This window comes from Triturus cristatus, chromosome 1_2, assembly GCF_964204655.1.
Source record: "Triturus cristatus chromosome 1_2, aTriCri1.1, whole genome shotgun sequence".
NCBI classification, from domain to species: domain Eukaryota; kingdom Metazoa; phylum Chordata; class Amphibia; order Caudata; family Salamandridae; genus Triturus; species Triturus cristatus.
In genome coordinates, this window is record NC_140580.1 from 1,152,951,550 (window position 1) to 1,152,975,129 (window position 23,580).

General features: G+C 49.6%; 1 protein-coding gene across 6 annotated transcripts in view; it reads right to left on the bottom strand.

Annotated features, from left to right (window-relative positions):
• Nucleotides 1-23,580, bottom strand: part of PRRC2B (proline rich coiled-coil 2B) — a 714,633-nt gene that overhangs the window by 120,300 nt on the left and 570,753 nt on the right. For all 6 annotated transcript variants that reach the window (XM_085613949.1, XM_085613945.1, XM_085613947.1 and 3 more), the window contains one exon: nt 5,838-6,063. In XM_085613949.1, the coding sequence (XP_085470075.1) occupies nt 5,838-6,063 (226 nt within the window). The remainder of the gene's footprint in view (nt 1-5,837; nt 6,064-23,580) is intronic.

Sequence of the window (23,580 nt, forward strand, 5' to 3'; positions counted from 1 at the left end):
ACCACGGAAAGTTCGAGAAAGGTGGTGTACCATGGCTGGCGTGCCCACGTTGGAGCAACCAGGACGAGTGTCAGTGAGTGTTGTCTGAGTTTGCGTGCCACCAGCGGTATCAGTGGTGCTGGGGGAAAAGCGTACGCAAATCTGCAGGACCAGTTCATCCATATCGCATTGCCCTGCGACTGCGGATGTGGGAACCTGGCGGCAAAGCTTTGGCCTTTTGCGTTTTCGCTTGTGGCGAATAGGTCTATGTCTGGATGACCCCACTTCTGGAAGTACGGCTGGAGTACTGATGGGTGCAACTCCCACTCGTGCATTTGGTGGCTGTGTCTGCTGAGCAGATCCGCCATCTGGTTGTCCTTGCCGGGGAGGTGTTCCGCCATGAGGAACATGTTCCTCTGAATGGCCCACTTCCACATGCTCTGAGCCAGATGAGACCACTGTGGAGAGTGTGTTCCTCCCTGCTTCTGTATGTAGTACATGGCGGTCATGTTGTCCGTCCGGATCAACACGACTTTGTTGCACAAGTGTACTTTGAATGCCTTCATAGCCAGGAAGATTGCCATCAGTTCTAGAAGGTTGATGTGCATCTTCTTTTGTTGTGTTGTCCATAGTCCCTGCACAGTGTAAATGTAAATGTAAATGTCAAGGTACTTATAGAGCGCACTGTCACCAGACAGCCACCTTGCGGTGTCGCCTTTTGCGGTTTCCTGGCGCTGATACTCATACCGCTGTGGAACCCCTCCTGGCTTTCCCTGTGAAGTGTCCACTCCTGGGCACCCCCAGGGTGAAGCCAGGCATCCTTAGCGCTGTTGGGGCCGGTGTGGAGGCTAAGCAAGCTATTGCCCAGAGTTGCAGCGAGGGGCCCGTGATTAGAATAGGCACCGAGGCGAGAATAGACCGGTCCGAGAAAATTGAGCCCGAGCCCTGCCGAGGCGGGAATCGAACCCTGGTCCCTGGCCAGAACTCTGCCTCAGGGTCTGCCGCTCTAACCATTGAGCCACACTCCTCCACTGTGTAATTGAGTACATGAGCTCCCCATCCCTGGAGAGACGCGTCCGCTGTCAGTATTATCTGTGGAACAGGCTCTTGGAACGGTCGGCCCTTGCAAAGGTTTTGTGGATTCCACCAATGCAGAGAGTTGTATGCCCGACCGCTCACCAACACTAGGTCTTTTAGTTGCCCTTGAGCCTGATTCCATTGACGTGCTAAGCACTCCTGAAGCGGGCGCATATGTAGTCTCGCGTGCGGGACTATGAAAATGCAGGAGGCCATCATGCCTATCAACTGCATGAACACTCGCGCGGGAAGGGAGTGTTGGGGTTTGAACTTTGAGATCAGCATTTGCATGCCGTTGATCCTCACAAAATTTGGCTGAGCTGTGGCCGCCAGAGTGTCTATGGTCGCACCTAGGTACTGTTGTACGTGTGCGGGTTGGAGATGGGATTTTGGGTAATTTAGTGAGAACCCCAGACTGTGAAGAAGGTGAATGGTGCGGGACATGTGGCTGGCACATTGCTGGGCTGACTTTGCTTGAACAAGCCAGTCGTCGAGGTAGGGGTAGACATGAATGTGTTGCCTCCGTAGATGTGCGGCCACAGTAGCCAGGCACTTTGTGAAAACTCTGGGCGCTGTTGTCACGCCGAAGGGAAGAACCTTGAATTGGTAGTGCTGCCCTTGAATAGTGAACCTGAGATATTTCCTGTGTGATGGGTGAATGGGTATGTGGAAATACGCATCTTTGAGGTCTAGCGTGGCTAGGAAGTCTCCCTGTTTGAGCAGTGGTAGGACTTGTTGCAGGGTGAGCATGTGGAAATGCTCCGAGAGAATGTAGCGGTTGAGGGGTCTCAGGTCTAGTATAGGTCTGAGTGACCCGTCCTTTTTCGGTATTAAAAAATACAGGGAGTACACCCCCGTACCTTGCTTGTGGACGGGTACCACCTCTATTGCGCCTTTTTGTAGCATACTTAGCACTTCCTGCTGTAATAGCGTTAAGTGCTCTGAGGACATAGGACGGTGTTTTGGCGGTATTGTGGGCGGAGTGGAGGTTAATTCTAGGCAGTAACCGTGTTTGATAATATCTTTGACCCACCTGTCCGTGGTGATGGAGTTCCACGTGGACAGGAACCTTTGGAGCCTTCCCCCGACAGGTGTTATGTGGTCGGGAGGAAGGGAGAGGGCGTCACTGTTTGTTCTTGGGGGAGGACCTGGTGTTGCCATATCCGCGTCCTCTGCCCTTTGTGCTTGAGCCACGATATCCACCCCGGGTGTTTTTATCATAGGAACTTTGTGTGTTTCCTTTGTTGTAGGTTTGCTGTGACCCCTGTCCTCTACCTGCTCCTCTATTTCCGGGGCGACGAAAGGAGCCGCTCCGAAAGGTCTGCGTTTGGAGAGCCCCCATGGACTTTGCAGTGTCTGTGTCCTTTTTTATTTTTTCTAGGGTGGTGTCAACCTCTGGCCCGAATAAGTAGTCGGGGTTGACCGGCTGGTTGAGGATGTTATTTTGTACCTCAGGTTTGAATCCGGAGATTCGTAACCAGGCGTGTCGTCGTAACATGACGCTAGTGTTTATGGCTCTGGCAGCTGTATCTGCGGCATCCAGTGCACACTTAATGGATGCGTTCGTGAGGAGTTGTCCCTCCCTGATGAGGATCTCTGCTCCCTCTTTTTTATTGGTCAGGGAGATGCTGGAGTAATGTTTCTAATGTGTCATAATGTGCGCGATCGTAGCGAGCTAGGAGCGCCTGAGTATTGGCAATACGCCATATGTTAGCTGCTTGGGCTGCAACCCGTTTGCCGGAGGTCTCTAGCACCTTGGACTCTTTGTCCGGGGGAGGAGCATCCCCTGTTGTCTGCAAGTGCGCCCGTTTGCGAGCGTTCGCGACTACTAGGGAATCCAGAGGCAACTGGCCTCTAATGTAGGTAGGGTCCCCAGGCGCCGACCTGTATTTCTTGTCGATCCTGGGGTTTATTACTCTTGCCCTGGTGGGTTCTTTGAAAATGTCCTTTGCTGGTTTGAGGACACCTTTCAACATGGGTAGAGTTTTGATATTCCTTTCTGAGGATGCGAAAGTATCCATGAGAAAATCATCCTCGATGGTGTCAGAATGGAGTTGCACACCATGATTGGCCGCAGCGCGTTCAATGAGGGCGTTGAATGCGGCAGTGTCCTCTGTGGGAGACGTTTTTGCGCCATATAGCTGCGTGTCCTGCGTATCCATAGGTGCACCTGGGTCTACAGGGTCATCCCAAGCCTGGTCAGGGTCCTGTTGGCCTTGAGGGTCCATCTCCCCGGGGTAGGGGACGTGGTCACCCATGTAGTCCTCCAAAACGTCGGTTTCGGAGTGTGTTGGAGAGAAGGACAGTGGATGTTGGTAAGAGGTATGGAGAGGTTCGTAAAGAACTGGTTCCGAATCCACTGGCAGTTTTTTCTTTAGCGGGATCCGGTAGGAGTCCAAAGCTGGCTCGGAAGTTATTCTCCTCTTGTGGAGCATCATTCTGCCGGTGTCGGCATCGATGTGCGATGGTGACGTCTCCACAGGAGAGCGTTCGGCAGGTGTGATCCTGGTGTGGGTGACACGTGTTCTGATTTCGAACAGTTTTGGGGCCGTGGATGGTGGTAGGCCAAAAGTGATGTTGCCCGGTGCCGGAGAAGCTTTTTGAGCTTTTTTCGGCTCGGAGCCAGACGTGTCCTGGAGGGCTGCCTTGTCTTTGATGCGTTGCAAGGACGCTGCAACTTGCCGCACCTGGAGCGCCGACGGTTCTTTGGCGCCGACCGGTTCTGTAGAGGCGGGCGTGGACTTTTTCGGCGCCACTGGGTCATCGAGCCGAGGAGAGGTAGTAGCTGTCGACGGCGTCGATGAGTGTGCCTTTGGTGCTGCTTTCGAAGCGGTGTGAGACGCAGCAGCCATTTTGACCTTTGTGGCCGGAGCCGATTGGGTCGGTGCCGGGAGCCGAGGCGGTTTGGCGGGACCGATGGTCTTTTTCCGTGTGTCGGTGCCGACGTCGGCTACTGCAAGCTCGGCACCGAAGTCCCGTTTGGTGCGGTCGGTGCCGACGGGTTTGGCTGGCGTCGAAGGTGTGGTGGGCTTCGATCCGACCAGTGTCACTTTCAGTTTTGGTTTCTGATGAACCAATACGGCTTTCGGTTTCGATGAAGGGAAACCAGTCGTTTTGGGTAGTAACGGCTGCCGCTGAATGTCCGACGCCGGGCCAGAGGGCGGGGCCGAAGAACCGCGGGATAGGTCTTGGGTAAGGCCAGAAGGCGATCCCTCGACCGGAGCCAGAGACTGACGCACTGGGATATCCTCAGTCTGTACGGGTAGGCCTTGCTAGTCACCGGAGCTACTCTCTTCGGCCCCTAAGGCCTCATTGTAGTCTCCTACCTCGGTGTCGGCTTCATCTCTGTGAAAGAGTTGTTCTTCGATGTCTTCCGATCCGGAGTCGTGTTCGGAAGCGCGGCTGGAGGGTAGGTTCTCCACTTCTTCGACCTCTTCGTCCTCGGCGCTGAAGATGTTGGTCGGGGGCGGTGCCGCGTGCTGCGCTTCAAGTCTCGCTGCTCGTCGATTCCGGAGAGTCTTTTTGGATCGGAATCGGGCACAGGCCATACATGTGGACTCGTCGTGGTCCGGTGAAAGGCATTTGTTGCACACCGGGTGGACGTCGACATGGGGATATTTCGCATTGCATACAGGACACCGCTTGAATGGTGTCCTCGATTCCATCGTCGATGTCGGGTCGATGGTCGGGTAAGATGCGAAAAAGTTGTTTTTGAAGTTAGTAAACTAACAAATAACTATCGATACCGATCGGGAACAGTACCGACGCGAACTAAAGGCCTTTTGGCCTGTAAAAAGTTTTTCCTAACTTGAGTCAAGATAAGCACATCCGAACCCAATGGCGGAAAAAACAATCTGAGGATGGAGAGGATGCCCATGCGCACTGTAGTCCAGGGGAGGAGTCACCTATCCCAGGATACTTCGAAGACTTCCAGGACAACAACGTGCAAACATCCGGACCCAACACTAGGCGGCGATCTATGCACAGATATGAATTCAGCAGCCCACATGCCTCGAACATATGGGTTCACTTCTAGTACAGGTACTTCTAGCAACATTAGGCTACTTATCCCAGTCCTCAAGGTCCGGTTCCAGACCTGCCCTGGGATAGTCCCATCCCACCCTCTTCCATGTCCATGTCTACTTCACCATTACTTTTATGCTCCTTTTCTCCCTGTATACCCTTCCACACTCTTGGCATCTGTTGACACATCCTCAATCCTTTGCACGCTTCCTACTCTCCTGCTTGGACACACATTTAGACACTGACATACTTCATGCTTCTTTTCCCTTTGACTGAGACATGCTCATGAACTCCTTTCTCTCTCAACTTGCAAAGACCTTCAACTCAGCCTTCCCTTCTGGGATCCCACAGCAGACGGACCATGGACTATGCAGGACTGTGATCAACACTCAATCTGCAGGAAGCTTCTGATGAGGAATAATTACTTATGCAGCAGAAGCAGTAAATATGCAATCTATACACTGCTGTTCTACATCTTCCACCAGCAGTTCCAGTCGTCTGATATAACACCAGTGTCTGAAAAGACAAATTCAGACTTGATGCAACCTGAACCCAGCGGTTCACATGCAAGCTCATCAGGCTATCATAGAGACTCTAAACAAAAGTGAGTCTTACCCACAGATGGAATGTGCACCTTTAAAACACAACCAACTCAATTTATACTGAGGCTTCGCTCAATTTTTAGGAATATTAAAAGCACAAATCTTAACTTTAGTAGCACAGAGACAAAAAGCAGAACCACAGAGTCACAGCCAAACCTGAGAGAGCTGGGAGTCCATCATCTGTGAGGCCTGGCTCATCTGGCCATCATACACCAGGGGCTGGCTTCCATTCATGGGCTGGTAAGGTGAACCTGATTGGCTTTTCACCATTTCCATCGGCTGCATGGGCGGGAAGGCAGAGTAGGAAGGCTTCAGAGCAGTGCCTCCTGTCAGCACCATGGTGCTAGGTTGAGAGAGGCTGGGGTGCATGTACACCTGAGATCTGAACATAAGCAAAAATACACATTGTTTAGGATATGCTAGAAAAAGAAATATGGTTGATTATGTAAACTTTTCTATGGCAACTAGAAAACATGCCATCTTATTGGCACAGAAAAAACATGGGAAGCAAAAAAAGGAAGTAGGCTATATCATAAGACACTGTGGCAAAATGTAGACATGTACGATAGTTACGACTTGATGTGCTTTTGCTAGGGTCTTAGTGCAACCATCAAAGGAAGATGGGATTTTGTTATGTGTGAGAAAGTGCCCTCTTTCTGTATGCTTCCCCAGGCCATGTGCTGCTTTCAACAACTGGTCCCCACTTATTCTGACCCCCACTTTGGGTGGGAAAACCAGCGGGGAAAACAACTGAGTAAGAAAGGTGTGCCCACCTCTGCCAACTCCATACCGCAGGTGGGGGGGGGGGGGGCGAGGTGAAGCACAACTCTGTCCCTGCCATCTTGCAGATGGGGGACCCAGACAACCAGGGAAAGGCTTATGCCCCCCTCCCACGGAAGGGTGGCATAATAGGGGGTTTACTCACCCCAGGGAAGGGACCCATTGGTCCCAACCTTCTACCTACCTGGAACGCCCCTAAATCTAGTATTTAGGGGCACCCCTGAACCTTGCTTCCTCAGACAAAAACCTGCAGCAAGAAAAGAAGGACCGAAGGACCGAACAGCCGCGCCGAAGGCAACAAGGTGGACACCCACTGACTTGGCCCTAGCCCTAGCCCTACCGGCCTGTCCCCACTTGAACCTGCTCCAGAAAAATCCCGGTATGTCCTGCAGCCAGCAACCTCCGCAAACCAGGAGGTCCTGCCTGCTTCAATCCCAAAGACTGTCTCCCGTAAACACCGGATTTGTTCAGACTCCAGTTCCGCAAGGATCCATGGGTCTGCACCACTCTGCACCGGACGCCTACGGCCCGAGGTCGAGTAACCCAACAGCAAGAGGAGGATCCCCCGGCAATCCTGCCCGAGACCCGGCAACTCCTTGTAAGGAAGTGGGTTTCTGTTGCAGTGACCCCCCCCCCCCTCCCCTCCCACACACACACACTTTTTGCCTGATACCTGATGCCCTTTTCCTTGGTGTGCCCTGTGTCCCTGCCAATCAGGTAACCAGGGTCTGTGTTCCTACCCTAAAAACTGTACTAAAGCCTAAAGCCAATTGGCATCTCTGGCCACATGTCAGCCCCTGGTAAATGGTACCCTAGGTACCCAGGGAATTGTGGCAGGGAAGACCCCTAAGGGCTGCAGCACTTACTGTGCCACCCTTAGGGGCCCTGTACCCTGACACACACACACACACTGCCTTTGCAGGCTGAGTGTCCTGGTGCAGAACTAAACAGTCGACATGGCACACATCCCTGTGTGCCACACCCACTGCCCTGGCATACATCAGCCACCCTCCTAGCTGGGTGCCCTATGCCAGTGGTGTGGATACAGGTGCATGAGCCCTGTACCCCTACAGTACCCAGGGCCATTCCTGGGCACTAAGTGCAGTGATGCCATTAAGAGTATATGGTGCTGGGAGGTTGTCATTACGAACTCCACAGCACCATGATGGCTGCACTGAAGACTGAAGTTTGATATCAAACTTCTCAGCACATTAAACCCACACTGATGTCAGTGTGGGATTTAATGTAAAATGCACTACAGAGGGCATCTTAGAGATGCCCCCGGAAACCTAACCTACAATCCAAGTCTTGTCTGAGAGGCTGCCACACAGCAGACATGTTGCTGGACCCCTGGGTGGAGAGCCCCCGCTCTCCTGGGCCTACAACAATGCACATCCTGGGCGAGGTGCTAGGTCTCCTCCCCCAGGATGGGCAGGGGGAAGCTTCAAAGGCATGCCGCCTTTGTGAGCTTCTCCAGGCCACTTGCCGTACTTCGCAATTGCCTCCTACCGGTTCTGACCCCCACTCTGGCGGGAAGACTGGCAGGAAACCCTATGTGAGGAAAGGGGGTGTGCCAGCCTGTTCCAACTCCACCCCACAGGTGGGAGAGGCGAGGTGAAGCACAACTCCGGGCTCTGGCCATCTTGAGGATGGGGAGCCCTGCCCAATCACAGCTAGGCTTCTGCCCCCCTCCCACCGGAGAGGAGCAGGATAGGGGGTGTGCTCACCCCAGGACAGGGACCCATTGGTCCCTGCCCTCACCCTACCTGTAACGCCCCCAAATTTAGTAATCAGGGGCACCCTGAACTGATTCGAAAACAAGCAAGAAATTCAAGAAACCAGAAGACCCGCCGCGCAAGAGGACGACACCAACAGACTTGGCCCCAGCCCTACCGTCTTGTTGATCCTTGAACCTGCTCCTGTGGAACTCCAGCGCCTTCAGTGGTCAGCAACCTCAAAAACCCAGGAGGACCAGACCACCTTGAGACTTTACCAAGACAGGGACTCCCACGAGTAGTGGTTCTGCTCAAACAGCAATACCCCTGGTGCCAGCCGGAAACCGCGAATCCAGCACACTCTGCACACGCCGAGCACGGCCTGTGCCCGAGTGGACAAAGACCCTGAGGACGTCCCTCGGCGATTCTGACCTGGGATGCAGTGCCCAAGGACCCTCCTCGACGACCCAGACAATGCCTGCAGCCTCAGAACCAGGGACCCCTCCAACCGCGACCAGCAGGGTGTACGATTTTCCGACATCAAAAGACACCCCTGCACCCGGCGCCCCGTGCCCAACTCAGTGGTACCTACCTATCCTCCAAGATCCCTACTTACCCCTCGAAGTGTTGGTCGCTCCTGAAGATCCTCCGTCCCCGAGCATGCAACCTTTGTTCACTTCCCAAGATCTCCATTCAATAACATGGAGCGCCCGACTGCTCAAAAGCACCCTGCACCCAGCCGCCCGAGTGCCCCTGGCAATGCAACCTATGTCCTAATCTACTTCCCCATTTGCCCTGAGCAGGTGACCAGGAGCCCAGCTCCCGCAGCCGCGTGACCTGCTCGGCAGCAGCCACCAGCCAAAGGCACCCTGCCTCTCATTGGATAACATTGGGCCTAACTACCTCTGCACCCGGCTGCCCCTGTGCCGCTGAGGGTGTACCAACTGTACCTACCTGACCCTGGGAGACCCCTGAGTCTATGCCCAGAACCTTAACTCTGCCAGTCGAGTACTTACCTAAAAGCAGACAACTCACTTTTCTTCCATAGGTTAAAATTGACTGGTTTAACTTGAAAAGTGTGGAGTTTTGGAACTTTAAAATATTCATCTAAAATCAGCCGAACAACGAATTCAGATTTACTCACCTGTTATCAGGAGAGACCTCAGTGCTGCATCTTGTAGCTCAGTAGTGACCCTGAAAAGTAGTTTTAACCATACTTACCAGTAACTTGAATTTCCTTCCATAGGATATCATTGCCCGCTTTTTGCTGAAAAAGTTTCTAAGTGTCGATTTTGCAAACTTACAAATATTGTTTAAAAATCGTGCCTACGATAAAAAATTAGTTTCATGACCTGTTTTAGATAGATGTCCCAGTGCTGAACCTAGGAGCCCAGCACTGGATTACAAAAGTAACGCAAACCTACTTTACCTGTAACTCGAATTTCCTTCCATAGGATAACATTGGTAATTTCACCTGAAAAAGTTTTGAAGTGTCAACTTTTAATATACAATAATATTCCTTAAAAATTACTACTGTAACCAAAAAACTTTTACTTAACTGTTTACAGCTCATGTCCCGGGACTGAATCAAGGATCCAGTCCAGTGGTTAGAAAAGTAATCTACAAAGTAACTAATTGCATTTAACTAAAAATTCCAATTGAGCTCAATGTTGCATTGTGTTTGAAATTGTGTTGCCTATTGCAACAAACTAACTATTGTATTCAAAGAGTCTATTGCCTATTTGAAAAGTATTTAACTAAAGTAATTCATTCTGAGAAAGTATATTTTGATACCTTGTTGGTTCTAAAATAAAACTATATATCTTTTGATACAAAACAATTGGCCTAGAGTTCAGTTCTTGAGTGTGTGAGACCATTTGCTGGCTGAGTGTGTGCAACAAATGCTTTACACTGTCCACTGATACTGCCTTACTACTCGACCAAGCTACCACTTTAGAGAGTAAGATTATATCGAACTTTAGCCTCTGCCATACCTCTGGGGACTGTGGACTCTGAACACTGTACCTTACTTTGGTCCAGTATATACAGAGCCACTTTCTTACACTCCTGACCTGCCTCAAGCTGCCAGCAGACACCTGCAGTCTCAAACCAGAAGGTCCCCCCCAACCGTGACCAGGAGATGGTAAGAAGATCTGACCCTAAAAGGCACCCCTGCACCCGACGCCCCAAGTCCTGGGGTGGCCCAAACGACGGTGCCTAACCAACCGACAGCATCCCAACTTACCACTCCAAGTAGTGGTCGCACCCAGAAGACCTTCGTCCCCGATCCTGCAGTGTGTTTGTAAACCGAAGACTCCCCGTTGCAAGCTACAAGACTTCGGATGCCAAAACAGCACTCTGCACCCGGCCGCCCCAGTGCCGCTGAGGGTGCATCTTTTATGCTGGCATAAACCCCTATTTGCCCTGAGCTTAAGTCCTGGAGCTTTGCTCACACAACCCAGTGGCCTGCTCGTCAGCAGCCACCAACCTGGGGCCCCCTATGACCCACTGGATGACATTGGGCCTCAGCACTCTGCACCCAGCTGCCCTAGTGCCACTGAGGGTGTAACAAGAGTGCATCCTTGACCCTGGGGGACCCAGGAATTTAATCCCAGAACACCAACTCCCACAACAAAGTACTTTCCTTTAAACCGATAACACTATTTTCTTCCATTGGACAACATGGTCTGGTTTTCTATGAAAAGTTTATAAGTGTGGAGTTGGAAAACCTAAAGAAATTCTTTAAAATTGTACTGACAAACGCTTTTACTTACCTGTTTACAGGAAATGTCCTACCGCAGTATCCAGGCATACCGCACTGAGTAAGAAAAGTGATCTCAAAAGTAACTTGCCTTTACAGTTTATGTACTGTTTTCTGAAAAGCATTGCATTATCAGTAACACTACTGTAATCAAATCAAAGTACATTTACAATTGCAATTCAAACTATTTACAAACTGCATTACTACTGCAAGGTATTTATTGCTTACCTCTGCCAGACTTGATTGGTTCTAGAAAATAAAATAACTAAAAGGATATTTTTATAAAAAACCAATTGGTCGGAAGTTCATTCTGAGTGTGTGAATTCATTTGCTGACTGAGTGTGTACAACAAATGCTTAACACTACCCTCTGATAAAGCATTACTGCTCGACCACACTACCACAAAAAGAGAGTGAGGTGCTATCTACTTTACCTCTGCCTACCTTTTGGGTACCACTGGACTCTATATACTATACCAAAGTGAGGTATAGTGTGCAAAGAGCCAGATTCCTACACCTCCTATCCCCCATTGGATAACATTGGGCCTCAGCACTAGTGCCACTGAGGGTGTTCTGAGTGCACATCCTCGACCCTGGGGGAACAGCAGTTCTAACCCCAGAATACCAATTCCCGCAAATAAGTCCTTACCTGCAAACAGTTAACTTCATTTACGTCTGGAGGATTGCATTGACTGCTTTTCCTTGCAAATTTGTTTAAGTGTGGAGTTGGTTTGTTGAAACATTAAAAAACTGCACATGTACCAAAAGTGAATTTCTTACCTTTTGTCTAAGAATGTCATATCAGACTGATCAGCAAAAGTAATCTAAAAAGTAAGGTGTACAGTGTGAGAAAGTGGCCTCTTTCTTGCATGGTATGCCCCCACTTTTTTCTGAATTGCTGATCCACTTTGACTGAGTGTGCCCTGGGCTCCTGCTAATCAGGTACCCAGGGCCTATGTTCTTTCCCTAAACTGCACTGAAGCATAAACCCAATTGGCATCTCTGGCCACAGGTCAGCCCCTGGTAAATGGTACCACAGGTGCCCAGGGCACTGTGACCAGAGAAGGCCTTTAAGGGTTGCAGCACTTATTGTGCCACCCTTAGAGGTCCTGTACACTGACACACACACACAGACACACACAGGCACACACAGGCTTTGCAGGCTGCGTGTCTTGGTGCAGAACAAAGTGAAGAGTCGACATGGCACACATCTGTGTGCCATGCCCACAAACACCTGCCCTGGCATCCATCAGTCACCCCTCTAGCTGGGTGCCCTATGCCAGTGGTGAGGGTACAGGTGGATGAGCCCTGTACCCCTACAGTGCCCAGGTCCATTCCTGGGCATTGTAAGTGCAGTGCTGCCATTAAGAGTGTATGGTGCTGGGAGTTTGTCATTACAAACTCCACAGCACCACAATGGCTACACTGAAAACTGAGAAGTTTGGTATCAAACTTCTCAGCACATTAAACCCACACTGATGCCAGTGTGGGGGGGGGGGGGAGGGGCAAATTCGACCAACTTCTAGTGACCTGACTGAGTGGGCTGCTTAGGCTGCCACCAACAGACATGTTTCTGGATCCCTGGGACGAGAGCTGAAGCTCTCGGGGGCCTGAAACAATGCACATCCTGGGACGAGGTGCCAAGCCTCCCCCCAGGATGGGGAGGGTTCACGAAGGGGAAGCTTCAAAGGCTTGCCGCCTTTGTGAGCCTCTCCAGACCATTTGCTGCTTTCAGCAACTGGTCCTCACTGGTTCTACCCCCCACTTTGGGTGGGAAAACCGGCGGGAAAAAGGGTGAGGGTGTAACAAGAGTGCATCACTGACCCTGGGGGACCTCAACTCCCACTACCGAATAACTACCTAAAAACTGATAACCATATTTTCCTCCATAGGCCATCATTGAAACTTTTTCCAGAAAAAGTTTTTAAGTGTGGAGTTTTGAAACCTAAACTTCTTTAAAATTGTACGATTTAACAAAACGCTTTTACTCACCTGTTAAGAAATGTCCCAGTGCTGCATCCAGGCATACTGCACGGAGTAAGAAAAGTAATCCAAAAGTAACAACTGCTATTTTACTGAAAATCCCATTCAAGTCTATGTACTGTATTTACAAGTTATTGCATTTCTCTGAAACAATACTGCAAGTCAAACCATAGTACAATTGCAATTGAACTGTATTACAATGAGCATTTACTACTGTAAAGTATTTATTGCTTATCTGTGCCAGGCTTGCTTGGTTCTAGAAAAAAATAAAGAATATTTTTATACAAAAACAATTGGTCTGAAGTTCAGTCTTTGAGTGTGTGAATTCATTTGCTGACTGAGAGTGTACATCAAATGCTTAACACTGTCCCCTGATACTGCCTTACTGCTTGACCACACTACCAAAAATAGAGAGTAAGGTTCTACCTAATATTACCTCTGCCTACCTTTGGGGTTCCACTGGACTCTGTGCACACTAAACCTCACTTTGGTATAGTATATACAGAGCCAGCTTCCTACAAATGTGCCCTAGGGGGTACAGTTAGAGTTCTTTGCTTCGCATAGCAGGTTTGAATGCACTGAATCCACCATGCAATACCCGAATTGGAAATAGGATTGCCCTTGTGTGGTGGCGCAAAAGCAGCAAAGCTTTTTTGTTTTACGAAAAAGATTTTGTCCTTTCAATGTAGTACAAGAGTGCTCTTCTAACATCAAAGGTGTGTAAAACTCATTCTGCCACTGAATCAGGTTGAGGGAAGAATACGGGTAATTCTACCGACTAATTTATGTGAAACGCAGATACTACCTTAGGTAAAAATGTAGGATTGGTACAAAGAACCACTTTGTGTGTAGTTAGAAAAATGGTTCTTGTTTGGTTAATGCCTGTAATTCCCTCACTCTCCTTAAAGTGATTGCAATGAGGAAAGCAGTTTTCCAGGAGAAGAACTGTGGTTCGGATTTGTGCATGGGCTCAAGAGGTGGGCCCATCAATATTGTGAGGACTATGTTATGATTCCACACTGGAGCAGGTGGAAGTTTAGGTGGTACGACTCTTCTTCGTCCTTCCAAGGCTTTGATCACTGGTACTCTGAACAATGACAAATGCGGTCTATTTTGTAGATATGCAGCTATTGCCACTAGGTGTAGTCTGATGAAGGTGTAAGCAAACGCCGACTGTTGCAAGTGTAATAGAGAGCAGATGATGTTTTGTATGGAAGCATCAAGAGGGTTGATATGATTGTTGCCACAACAACAAATCACTTTAATTTAACTGCGTAGCAGGCCCTTGTAGAAGGTCTTCTAGCATCCCTTAGAACAGCCATACATTCTGGTGGAAGGTTCAAGTAACCAAATTCTAAGATTTCAGAAGCCAGATCGCGAGGTTCAGCTGTTTGGGATCTGGGTTTCTGATTTCTCCGTGGCTCTGTGACTGGAGGTTAAATGCAGCTTTTGATGCGGAACTAGAGATCGCTCCAACAGGGTTGTGAACCAAGGATGACGTGCCCATGTGGGAGCTACAGGGATTAATGTGAGAGACGTTTGCCTGAGCTTGTGAACCACTAATGGAAGAGTGGGAGAGGTGGAAAAGTATAGGCAAATATCCCGGACCAGGTCATCCATAGTGCATTGCCCTTGGATTGTGGGTGTGGGTACCTGGAGGCAAAGCTTCTGCACTTTGCGTTTTGGTATGTGGGGAACAGGTCTTTGTGAAGGACTCGGCAACTTTGAAAGTATGGGAGGAGAACCTGAGGGTGGAGTTCCCATTTGTGTATTTGCTGCCTCTGCCTGCTGAGGAGATCTGCAATCTGGTTGTTCACTCCTGGGAGGTGTTCCGCTAGGAGATAAAGTTTGTGGTGAATGGCCCACATCCAGATGTCTTGGGATAAGTGAGACAGTTGGAGGGTGTCACCCCTGTTTCTGTATGTAATACATAAATGTCATGTCTGTATGAACCAAGACAGCTTTGCCCTGCAGGTGAGTTTGAAATGCCTTGGGGGCTAGAAAGATTGCAGGCAGCACTAGATGATTGATGTGGAGCAACTTCTGCTTTTGACTCCACAGGCCTTTCACTGTGTAATGTTGTAGACGAACTCCCCAGCCAGTGAGCGACATGTCCGCTGTCAGTACCATCTGTGGAACGGGGTCTATGAACGGCCGTCCTTTTGACAAATTTTGTGTGTTCCACCACTGCAGAGACTAGTACGGCCGCTTATCAACACTAGATCGGTCAATAGACCCTGTGACTGGTTCCACTGAATGGCTAAGCATTCTTGAAGGGGACGCATGTGCAGCCTGGCATGGGGGACGATTATGATGCAAGATGCCATCATTCCCAGCATTTGCATATAAACCCCGAGCTGGAATCCAGTGATTGGGTTGAAACTGGAGAACTAAAGCCTGAATATTTCAAATTCTAACTGCGCTTGGGAAGGCCAGAGCTTTTTGAGTAGCTAGAGTGGCTCCTAGGTAGTCGTGAGTATTGGCTGGTTGGAGATGTGGTTTTGTCACATTGATTGTGAACCCCAGTTGAGGTAGTAACTGAATCGTTCTGAAAGTGTGTTGAAGACATTGCTGGTATGTGCTGGCTTTGATGAGCCAGTCGTCCAAGTATGGGAAAACCTGGATGGTTTGACTTCTTAGGTGAGCAGTGTGAGAAAGTGCCATCTTTCTTGCATGGTATGCCCCCACTTTTTGCTGAATGTACTGTGACTGAGTGTGCCCTGGACTCCTGCCAATCAGGTGACCAGGGCCTATGTTCCTTCCCTAAAACAAACAAATCCCAAATTGGCAAACCCTGGCCACATGTCAGCCCCTGGTAAATGGTACCCTAGGTACCCAGGGCCTTGTGACCAGGGAAGGCCTCTAAGGGCTGCAGCACTCCTTGTGCCACCCTTAGAGGCCCTGTACCCTTCCACACACACACTGCTCTTGCAGGCTGAGTGCTTGGGTGCAAGACAAAAACAAAGTCGACATGACACATCCCTGTGTGCCATGCCCATCACCTACACTGTCATGGCATACATCAGCCACCCCTCTAGCTGGGTGCCTTATGCCAATGGTGTGGGCGCAGGAGCAGGAGCCCTGTGCCCCTACAGTGCTCAGGTCCATTCCTGAGCACTGTAAGTGCAGTGCTGCCATTTAAGAGTACATGGTGCTGAGAGCTCGTCAAACACGAGCTCCACAGCACCATAATGGCAATACTGAAGACTGAGAAGTTTGGTATCAAACGTCTCAGCACATTAAACCCACACTGATGCCAGTGTGGGATTTAATGTACCAAGCACCCCAGAGGGCATCTTAGAGGTACCCCCTTAAAACTAACCTACAATCCACGTCTGCTCGGAGGCTGCCTAGGCTGCCACCCAGCAGACATGTTGCTGGACCCCTGGGTAGGAGAGCCCCTGCTCTCCTGGGCCTGCAACAATGCACATCCTGGGCGAGGTGCTAAATCTCCTCCCCCAGGATGGGCAGGGGGAAGCTTCAAAGGCATGCCGCCTCTGTGAGCTTCCCCAGGCCACTGCAACCCCCCCACTCTGGCGGGAAGCTTTGGCCGGAAACCCCAAATAAGGACAGGGGATGTGCCAGCCTGCCAACCCCACCCCTCAGGTGGGGGAGGCGAGGTGAAGCACATCTCCGGGCTCTCGCCATCTTGAAGATGGGGAGCCCTACCCTATCAGGACTAGGCTACTGCCCCCCTCCCACAGGAGAGAGGCAGGATAGGGGGTGTACCCACCCCAGGACAGGGACCCATTGGTCCCTGCCCTTCACCTACCTGTAACGCCCCTAAATCTAGTATTTAGGGGCACCCTGAACCTTCCTTCCCCAGATTCCAGATTCAAAACTACAAAGAAGAGCAAAAAGAAAGAAGACCTGCCCTGCAGCTGCTAAAAAGAGGAAGACACCAACTGCTTTGGCCCCAGCCCTACCGGCCTGTCGACCCTCGAACCTGCTCCAACCCGGCATCTCTTGTGGCCAGCAACCTCACAAACCCCAGAGGACCTGGCTACCTTTTGGCTCTAAGCCTCTGGGACTCCCATGAGTAGAGGCTCAAAACCTACCTCTAATCCCTGGCAGCAGCCCGGAACCGAGAACCCAGCACACTCTGCACCAGCCAAGCCTGGCCAGTGCCGGAGTGAACAAAGACCACGAGGACGACCCCATGGCGACTGTGACCTAGAGTCCGGCACCCAAGGACCTCCCTCGACACTCCTGAAGAAGCCTGCAACCTCGGAACAAGGTGCCCCCCCACTGCGATCAACAGAGGGTAAGATTTCCCGACACCAAAAGGCACCTGTAGGAAGGTGGATATCTGACTATGGTTACCCCCAACTTTTTGCCTAGTGTCTAGCTGGTTTTTCGACTTAGTTGGCCTGAGATCCTGCCATTCAGGGTCTCAGGCTGTCTGCTCTCTCTTTAAAATGGACACCATGTACCCTAGGTACATTCCCAATTGGTAAGGATCACCTTATTGGACCCTGTACAGTGTACCCTAGGTACCCAGGGCATAGGTGTACCCTAGGCCTCCCAGGGGCTGCAGCATGTATTATGCCACCCTGGTCTGGCCTTCCAATCAGACACAACTGGCTGATCACTCAGCTGGGGCAAGGTCGTGTAATCACCCCTTGCTTAGATATAGTATGCCTATATCTACCCTTATATATAGACACATGTGTACCTATCAGTCACTCTTATGGCAGGCCTTAACAATCCTGGAGGCAGAGTGCTTGGTATCATGTGAGATGGTGCTCTAGCATGAGCTGAGCCTGTCTGCAGCTTTCGGAACCATGTCCTTATAGCTGTTCTATGATATAGCCTACCATATACTCTTAAAGTGCCTTATAATCTTAGACGGTTATGGTAACTATGGTTTGGCTTTATCAAAACATGTCGTGTAAGGTGTCTAACACTTTGGAATAATAACCCCATACCATTTCTGGTGAGGAGGATATTATCCCTCCCTTCTAGAGGGAGAGACATGATAAAATCCTACTTTGCTGTTTATCTCTAACCAAAGCCTCAGCATCACAAAATGGATGCTGCTGCCACAGACACCAGTCTGACCTCCTGCTGCTGGGAGTGATCCCAGCCAGGGAGGCCTGGACAATAGGTTTCCTGCTTGGGGAGGTGCTAGCACCTCCCCAGACAGCCTTTAGTGTATTGGGGCAGGGTGGGCTGAAAGGAATGAGACATGCTTGGGGCACACAAGGTGTTCCTTGCATAGTCCAGTTCAAACCGGCGCTGGGGCACTCCAGCCCCAGCTCTGGCGCGAAACTGGACAAAGGGAAGTGGGTGTAACCACCCCCTCCCAGGTCCCACCCATAAGGCGTGACCTAGCAGGTATCCCAGCCCCCCGATTAGTATAAGAGTGGGAGTTGGGCCTCAAGACTTTAGATTATCCTGAACCTGCAAAACTGAACAGAAACTCTGGACCTTCGACATTCGACGAAAGAAGAAGACTGAAGAATCTCCCTTGTAGCCAAGGAGTGGCTACCCAGTGCAAACAGGCACCATCAAGAGACTACCCTTTGCTTTGCCCACGTTCTACGAGGAACCGACTGCAGAGCCTGACCAGAGCCTTGACTTCCAGACTTCTCCGACCCTGATCCACATCGACAGCAAAGCTGAGATCCGTGGAGGCGACGAGCGACGTGGGACCGGCTACCTGGGAAAAGAGGCTAGTAACTTAAAGCGCAGCTTCTGAGGTACCCTCGAAGTTGTGCACCGGGGATTGAGAAGCCCCAACCCCAAGCACCTTCTGCACCGAAGATCAGCTCCCCACACTCCACGAGTCCTGCGTGGGGCCCTTCAGCATTTTCCTGCTTGCCGCGTCTGTCCGGTTGCTTGCCCGCTGGCTAGTGGCCTTTGTGACGACGCACCCTGAAATCTTCTGCGCTGGTTTGGCTCCTCCAGACTGGCTCCCGCTTCTCTGCAAAGAAGAAGCACCGCAGACCTTCCTGGTCTGCACCAGAAGCAAGTCCTTCGTTCTTCGTGGGTTCCGCTTGCCAAGGCTTGGTGAGTCCTAGTCCAACTTCGACGCCGCCGACAGCAAGAGCCTTCGTGGGACAGCTCGCCTCCTGGTCCTGGTCGTCCTCGACGCTTCCTGGTCCTCCTGGCTGCAGCGACAAGCTTCACCTTCACCTGCAATCTTCACGACATCGCCTGGTTCCTTCCTGGTTCCACGTGGTCACTGGCTAGTGACCTTAACTCTGTCCCTTCTGCTTGAAGGTTTCTTCTCTTCTTGATCCCAGCCTTGGGATCCACCGGACACTCTTCACTGACTGCCTGTCAGCATCTTTCTTCAGGCATCCATAGGAGTCGACGACGAAAACGACGCATCTTCACCCCTATGCACCCGCAGCCTGTGGGCTAGGTAACTTGGGTACTCCGGTGCTCATCGGGATAGTGACTATCCTAGTGTCTAGTTTTCAAGTCTCAACTTCCTAGCTACTCCGGAAGTGTCCTAAATCTTCCGTTTTCTAAACTGTACTATTGCTATTGACTTTTACGCATTACGCGTGAGTGTTTCCACTCTGCACACGAATCCCGTGGGCCTGCCACTTCCTAACTAACGCTAGTGTAGTGTAGCCCCAGCGATTCCCTAGGCCTATTCTATTTCCGTGACAGTGGTCCTTATACCACTTACTTAGTATATGGTTTGCGTGGCCCCTAGGGCCTAACTGTATTACTTACCTGTGTGACTTAATGTATGCTTAAATAAGACTGTGTTGTACTTACCTCTAATCTCATAAAGAGTGCTGAGGGTTTGACTAGAATAAATACACTTTATTTTATATATATATCTGTTGTGGTGTCCTTTCATTTGGTATTCAAGGGATTATATATGGTATCACAGCTGGCTTCACATGCCATTCAGAGTTTAGCCTAAGACTGCTCTTGTCCATGCTACCACTAGGATAGCTGGTCTATAAGGTTGACTTTACAACCAATCACCATAAGGGTATTTGGACTGATATAAGGTGTACACTAGAACTAGTGACATCATACATCAGGCCAACTTCTCACAGCACCCCTGCACGCGGCGCCCCGTGGCCCCCTGTGCCCAATCCCGGGGTACCTACCTATCCTCCAACTACCCAACTTACCTCTCGAAGTGGTGGTGGCATCTGAAGAATCCTCGCCCGCGAGCTTGCAGTCTTTCTAAACCTGAGATTTCCCATTGAAATCAATTGAGCGCCCAAAGGCTCAAAAGCACCCTGCACCCAGCCGCCCGAGTGGCCCTGGCAGTGCAACCTCTACACCTACCCATTTCCCCACTTGCCCTGAGTAAGTGACCAGGAGCCCAGCTCCCACAGCCGCGTGGCTTGCCAGCCAGCAGCTACCGACCAAGGCCCCCTATCCCTCATAGGATAACATTGGGCCTAACTCTCTCTGCACCCGGCCGCCCTAGAGTGTCTGAGGGTGAACCAACTGTACCTACCTGACCCTGGGGGACCCCTGAGTCTATGCCCCGAACCTCAACTCTGCCAATCGAGTACTTACCCGTAAACCGATAACTCTATTTTCCTCATAGGGTAACATTGACTGGCTTTTTCCTGAAATTTCTTCTAAGTGTGGACTTTTCAAACCTTAAAATCTTCACCAAAAATCCGCCGAGTAACGAAAACGAAATTACTCACCTGCTCTTAGGTGAGCTCCCAGTGCTGGATCTTGGTGCCCAGCACTGACTCTGAAAAAACTTACAACTGTACTTACCTGTAACCCAATTTTCTTCCATAGGAAATCATTGACTGTTTTTCTGTGACATTTCTTCTAAGTGTCGATTTCTGCAATCTTTAAATATTCTTCAAAAATCGTATAATATCTGAAAACGTAATTACTTACCTGTTTTGGATAAAGGTCCCAGTACTGAGTCTAGGCACCCAGTACTGGATTACAAAAGTAACGAGAACATACTGTACCTGCAACTTGAATTTTCTTCCATAGGGAATCATTGACTTTTCTTTGAAATATTTTTTAAGTGTCAACTTTTAAAAAAGCTAAATATTGTTTAAAAATCATTACAGTAATTAAGTCTACTTTCATCACTTGATTCGGAGTACTGACCCAGGACTGAATCTAGGATCCAGTCCTGGAATTCCAAAAGTAATCTAAAAAGTAATCTGTTGCAAATAACTTGAATTTCCATTGAGCTCAATGCATTGTTGTGTTTAATTTAGAGTTGCCTATTGCAACCACTTGTAACTGTTTACAAAAGTCAATTGCATATTGCAAAATTATTCATATGAAACATCTCCTTCTGAGAAAGTATATTTTAAATCCAAGTGTTGGTTCTAAATTAAAACAAGCATATATTTTTTATATATAAACCATTGGCCTAGAGTTCAGTTATTGAGTGTGTGAGACCATTTGCTGACTGAGTGTGTGCAACAAATGCTTTACACTGTCCTCTGATACTGCCTTACTGCTCGACCAAGCTACCACTTTAGAGTAAGGTTATATCTATTTAGCCTCTGTCAAACCCTGGGGGACTGTGGACTCTGTACACCCTGTACCTATTAAGGAACAGTATATAGAGCCAATTTCTCACAAGCAGCTACTACCGCCAGATACTTTGTGAAGACTCTGGGGGCCGTGTGACTCCGAATGGGAGTACCTTGAACTGGAAGTGTTGACCCGCTACCACAAACCTAAGGAATGTGCGATGAACGGGGTGGACTGGAATTTGAAAGGCAAATGCTACTTACCAGTATGCATCTGTTCTTAGCATGTAGAGCTGCAGATCTACACACTGTGCATAGATCGCCATCTGGTGTTGGGCCCGGATGTTTGCAGTTTGTTTTTCCTCTTGGAAAGTCTTTGGATGTCACAAGGTCGGTGACTCCTCCTTTGGATCGTATTGCGCATGGGCTTCGGCTCCATCCTCAGATTATTTTTCGCCAGCAGGCAAAGATGGAGCGTAGTAATAACAGTGAAGATGCCCATGTGTGTTGTATCTAAATAAGATAGACTGGAACAGATACAGGTAGCCGGGGAGGCGGGTGGGCGTGTGTAGATCTGCAGCTCTACATGTGAACAGATGCATACTGGTAAGTAACATTTGCCGTTCGAGGCATATGAGCTGCAGATTACACACTGTGCATAGATTATATAGCAGTACCCATCCTTAGCGGAGACCACCCGTATTTGTTGCAGTGGTTTGAAACAACGTCTTAAGTACAGTCTGGCCCACACTAGCCTGTTGCTTAGTTTGCACATCTACACAATAGTGTTTAGTGAAAGTGTGTGGTGTTGACCATGTAGCTGCTCTGCAGATATCATCCAAGGGAACGTTCCTTAAAAATGCCATGGAAGCCCCTATCTTACGTGTAGAGTGGGCTTTAGGGGGAACAGATAGCGTTAGTTTTGCTTTGCATTTGACAATCCATCTAGCTTTCCTTGATTTGGGCATGGGGTTGCCTTTATGTGGTGGTGAGAAAGACACAAACAGTAGTTTGGTCTTACGAAAGGGTTGTGTTCGGTCGATGTAGTAGAGCAAGGCTCGTTTGACATCTAATGTGTGGAGCTCTCTTTCTGCAACGGTCTGTGGTTGCGATAAGAAAACTGGTAGTTCCACAGATTGATTTAGGTGAAAGGGAGAAATGACTTTAGGGTGGAATTTTGGATTAGTACGGAGAACAACCTTGTTATGGTGCATTTGGATCTAAGGTTCTTGAATGGTAAGGGCTTGTATCTCACTGACCCTTCTGAGGGAAGTGATGGCTACAAAAAAGGCAGTTTTCCATGTTAGGAATTGAAGTTCACATTTGTGTAGAGGTTCAAAGGGTGGCCCCATTAGTCTAGTGAGAACGATGTTTAGGTTCCACTCCGGTGAGGGTGGCACTCTGGGGGGAATTATTCTTTTGAGGCCTTCCATGAAGGCTTTTATGGCAGGTACTCTAAAGAGTGATAGATGTTGCCTGTTTGTAGATAAGCTGCTATGGCTGCAAGGTGCAGTCTAATAGACGGTAGACTAGATTGCATCTTTGTAGGTGTAGTAAATAGCCTATGATGTGTTGAATGGACACATCTAGGGGATTGAAATTATTGTTCTGACAATAGACCACAAAACGTTTCCACTTGGCTGCATAGCAAGCTCTAGTGGTGGGTCGCCTAGCTTCTCTAATGACGTTCAGTCAGGGGGAAGATTTAGATAACCGAATTCTAGGATTGCAGGAGCCAGATCGCTAGGTTGAGCTGAGCTGGGTCCGGGTGTCTGATCTCTCCATGGTTCGGGGTTAAGAGGAGTGGAGAGAGGTGTAGCTTTTGGTGCGGTACTACCGATAGTTCCAGCAGTGTGGCGTACCACGGTGGTTTGACCCAAGTTGGAGCTACTAGTATGAGAGTGAGGGAGTGCTGTTGTAGTTTGCACACCACTAATGGAATGAGTGGGAGAGGCGGAAAAGCGTACACAAATTTGCCTGACCAATTCATCCATATCGCATTGCCTTTGGACAATGGGTGTGGATATCTGGCTTGGGCATTTGGTGTCATCGTGGGTGGCGAAGAGGTCTATCTGTGGATGCCCCCACATTTGAAAGTACGGGTGAAGAACTTGTGGATGGAGTTCCCACTCGTGAATTTGTTGTGTTTGTCTGCTCAGCAGATCTGCCATAGTGTTTTGGACTCCTGGGACATGTTGGGCTAGGAGAAAGATTTTTTGG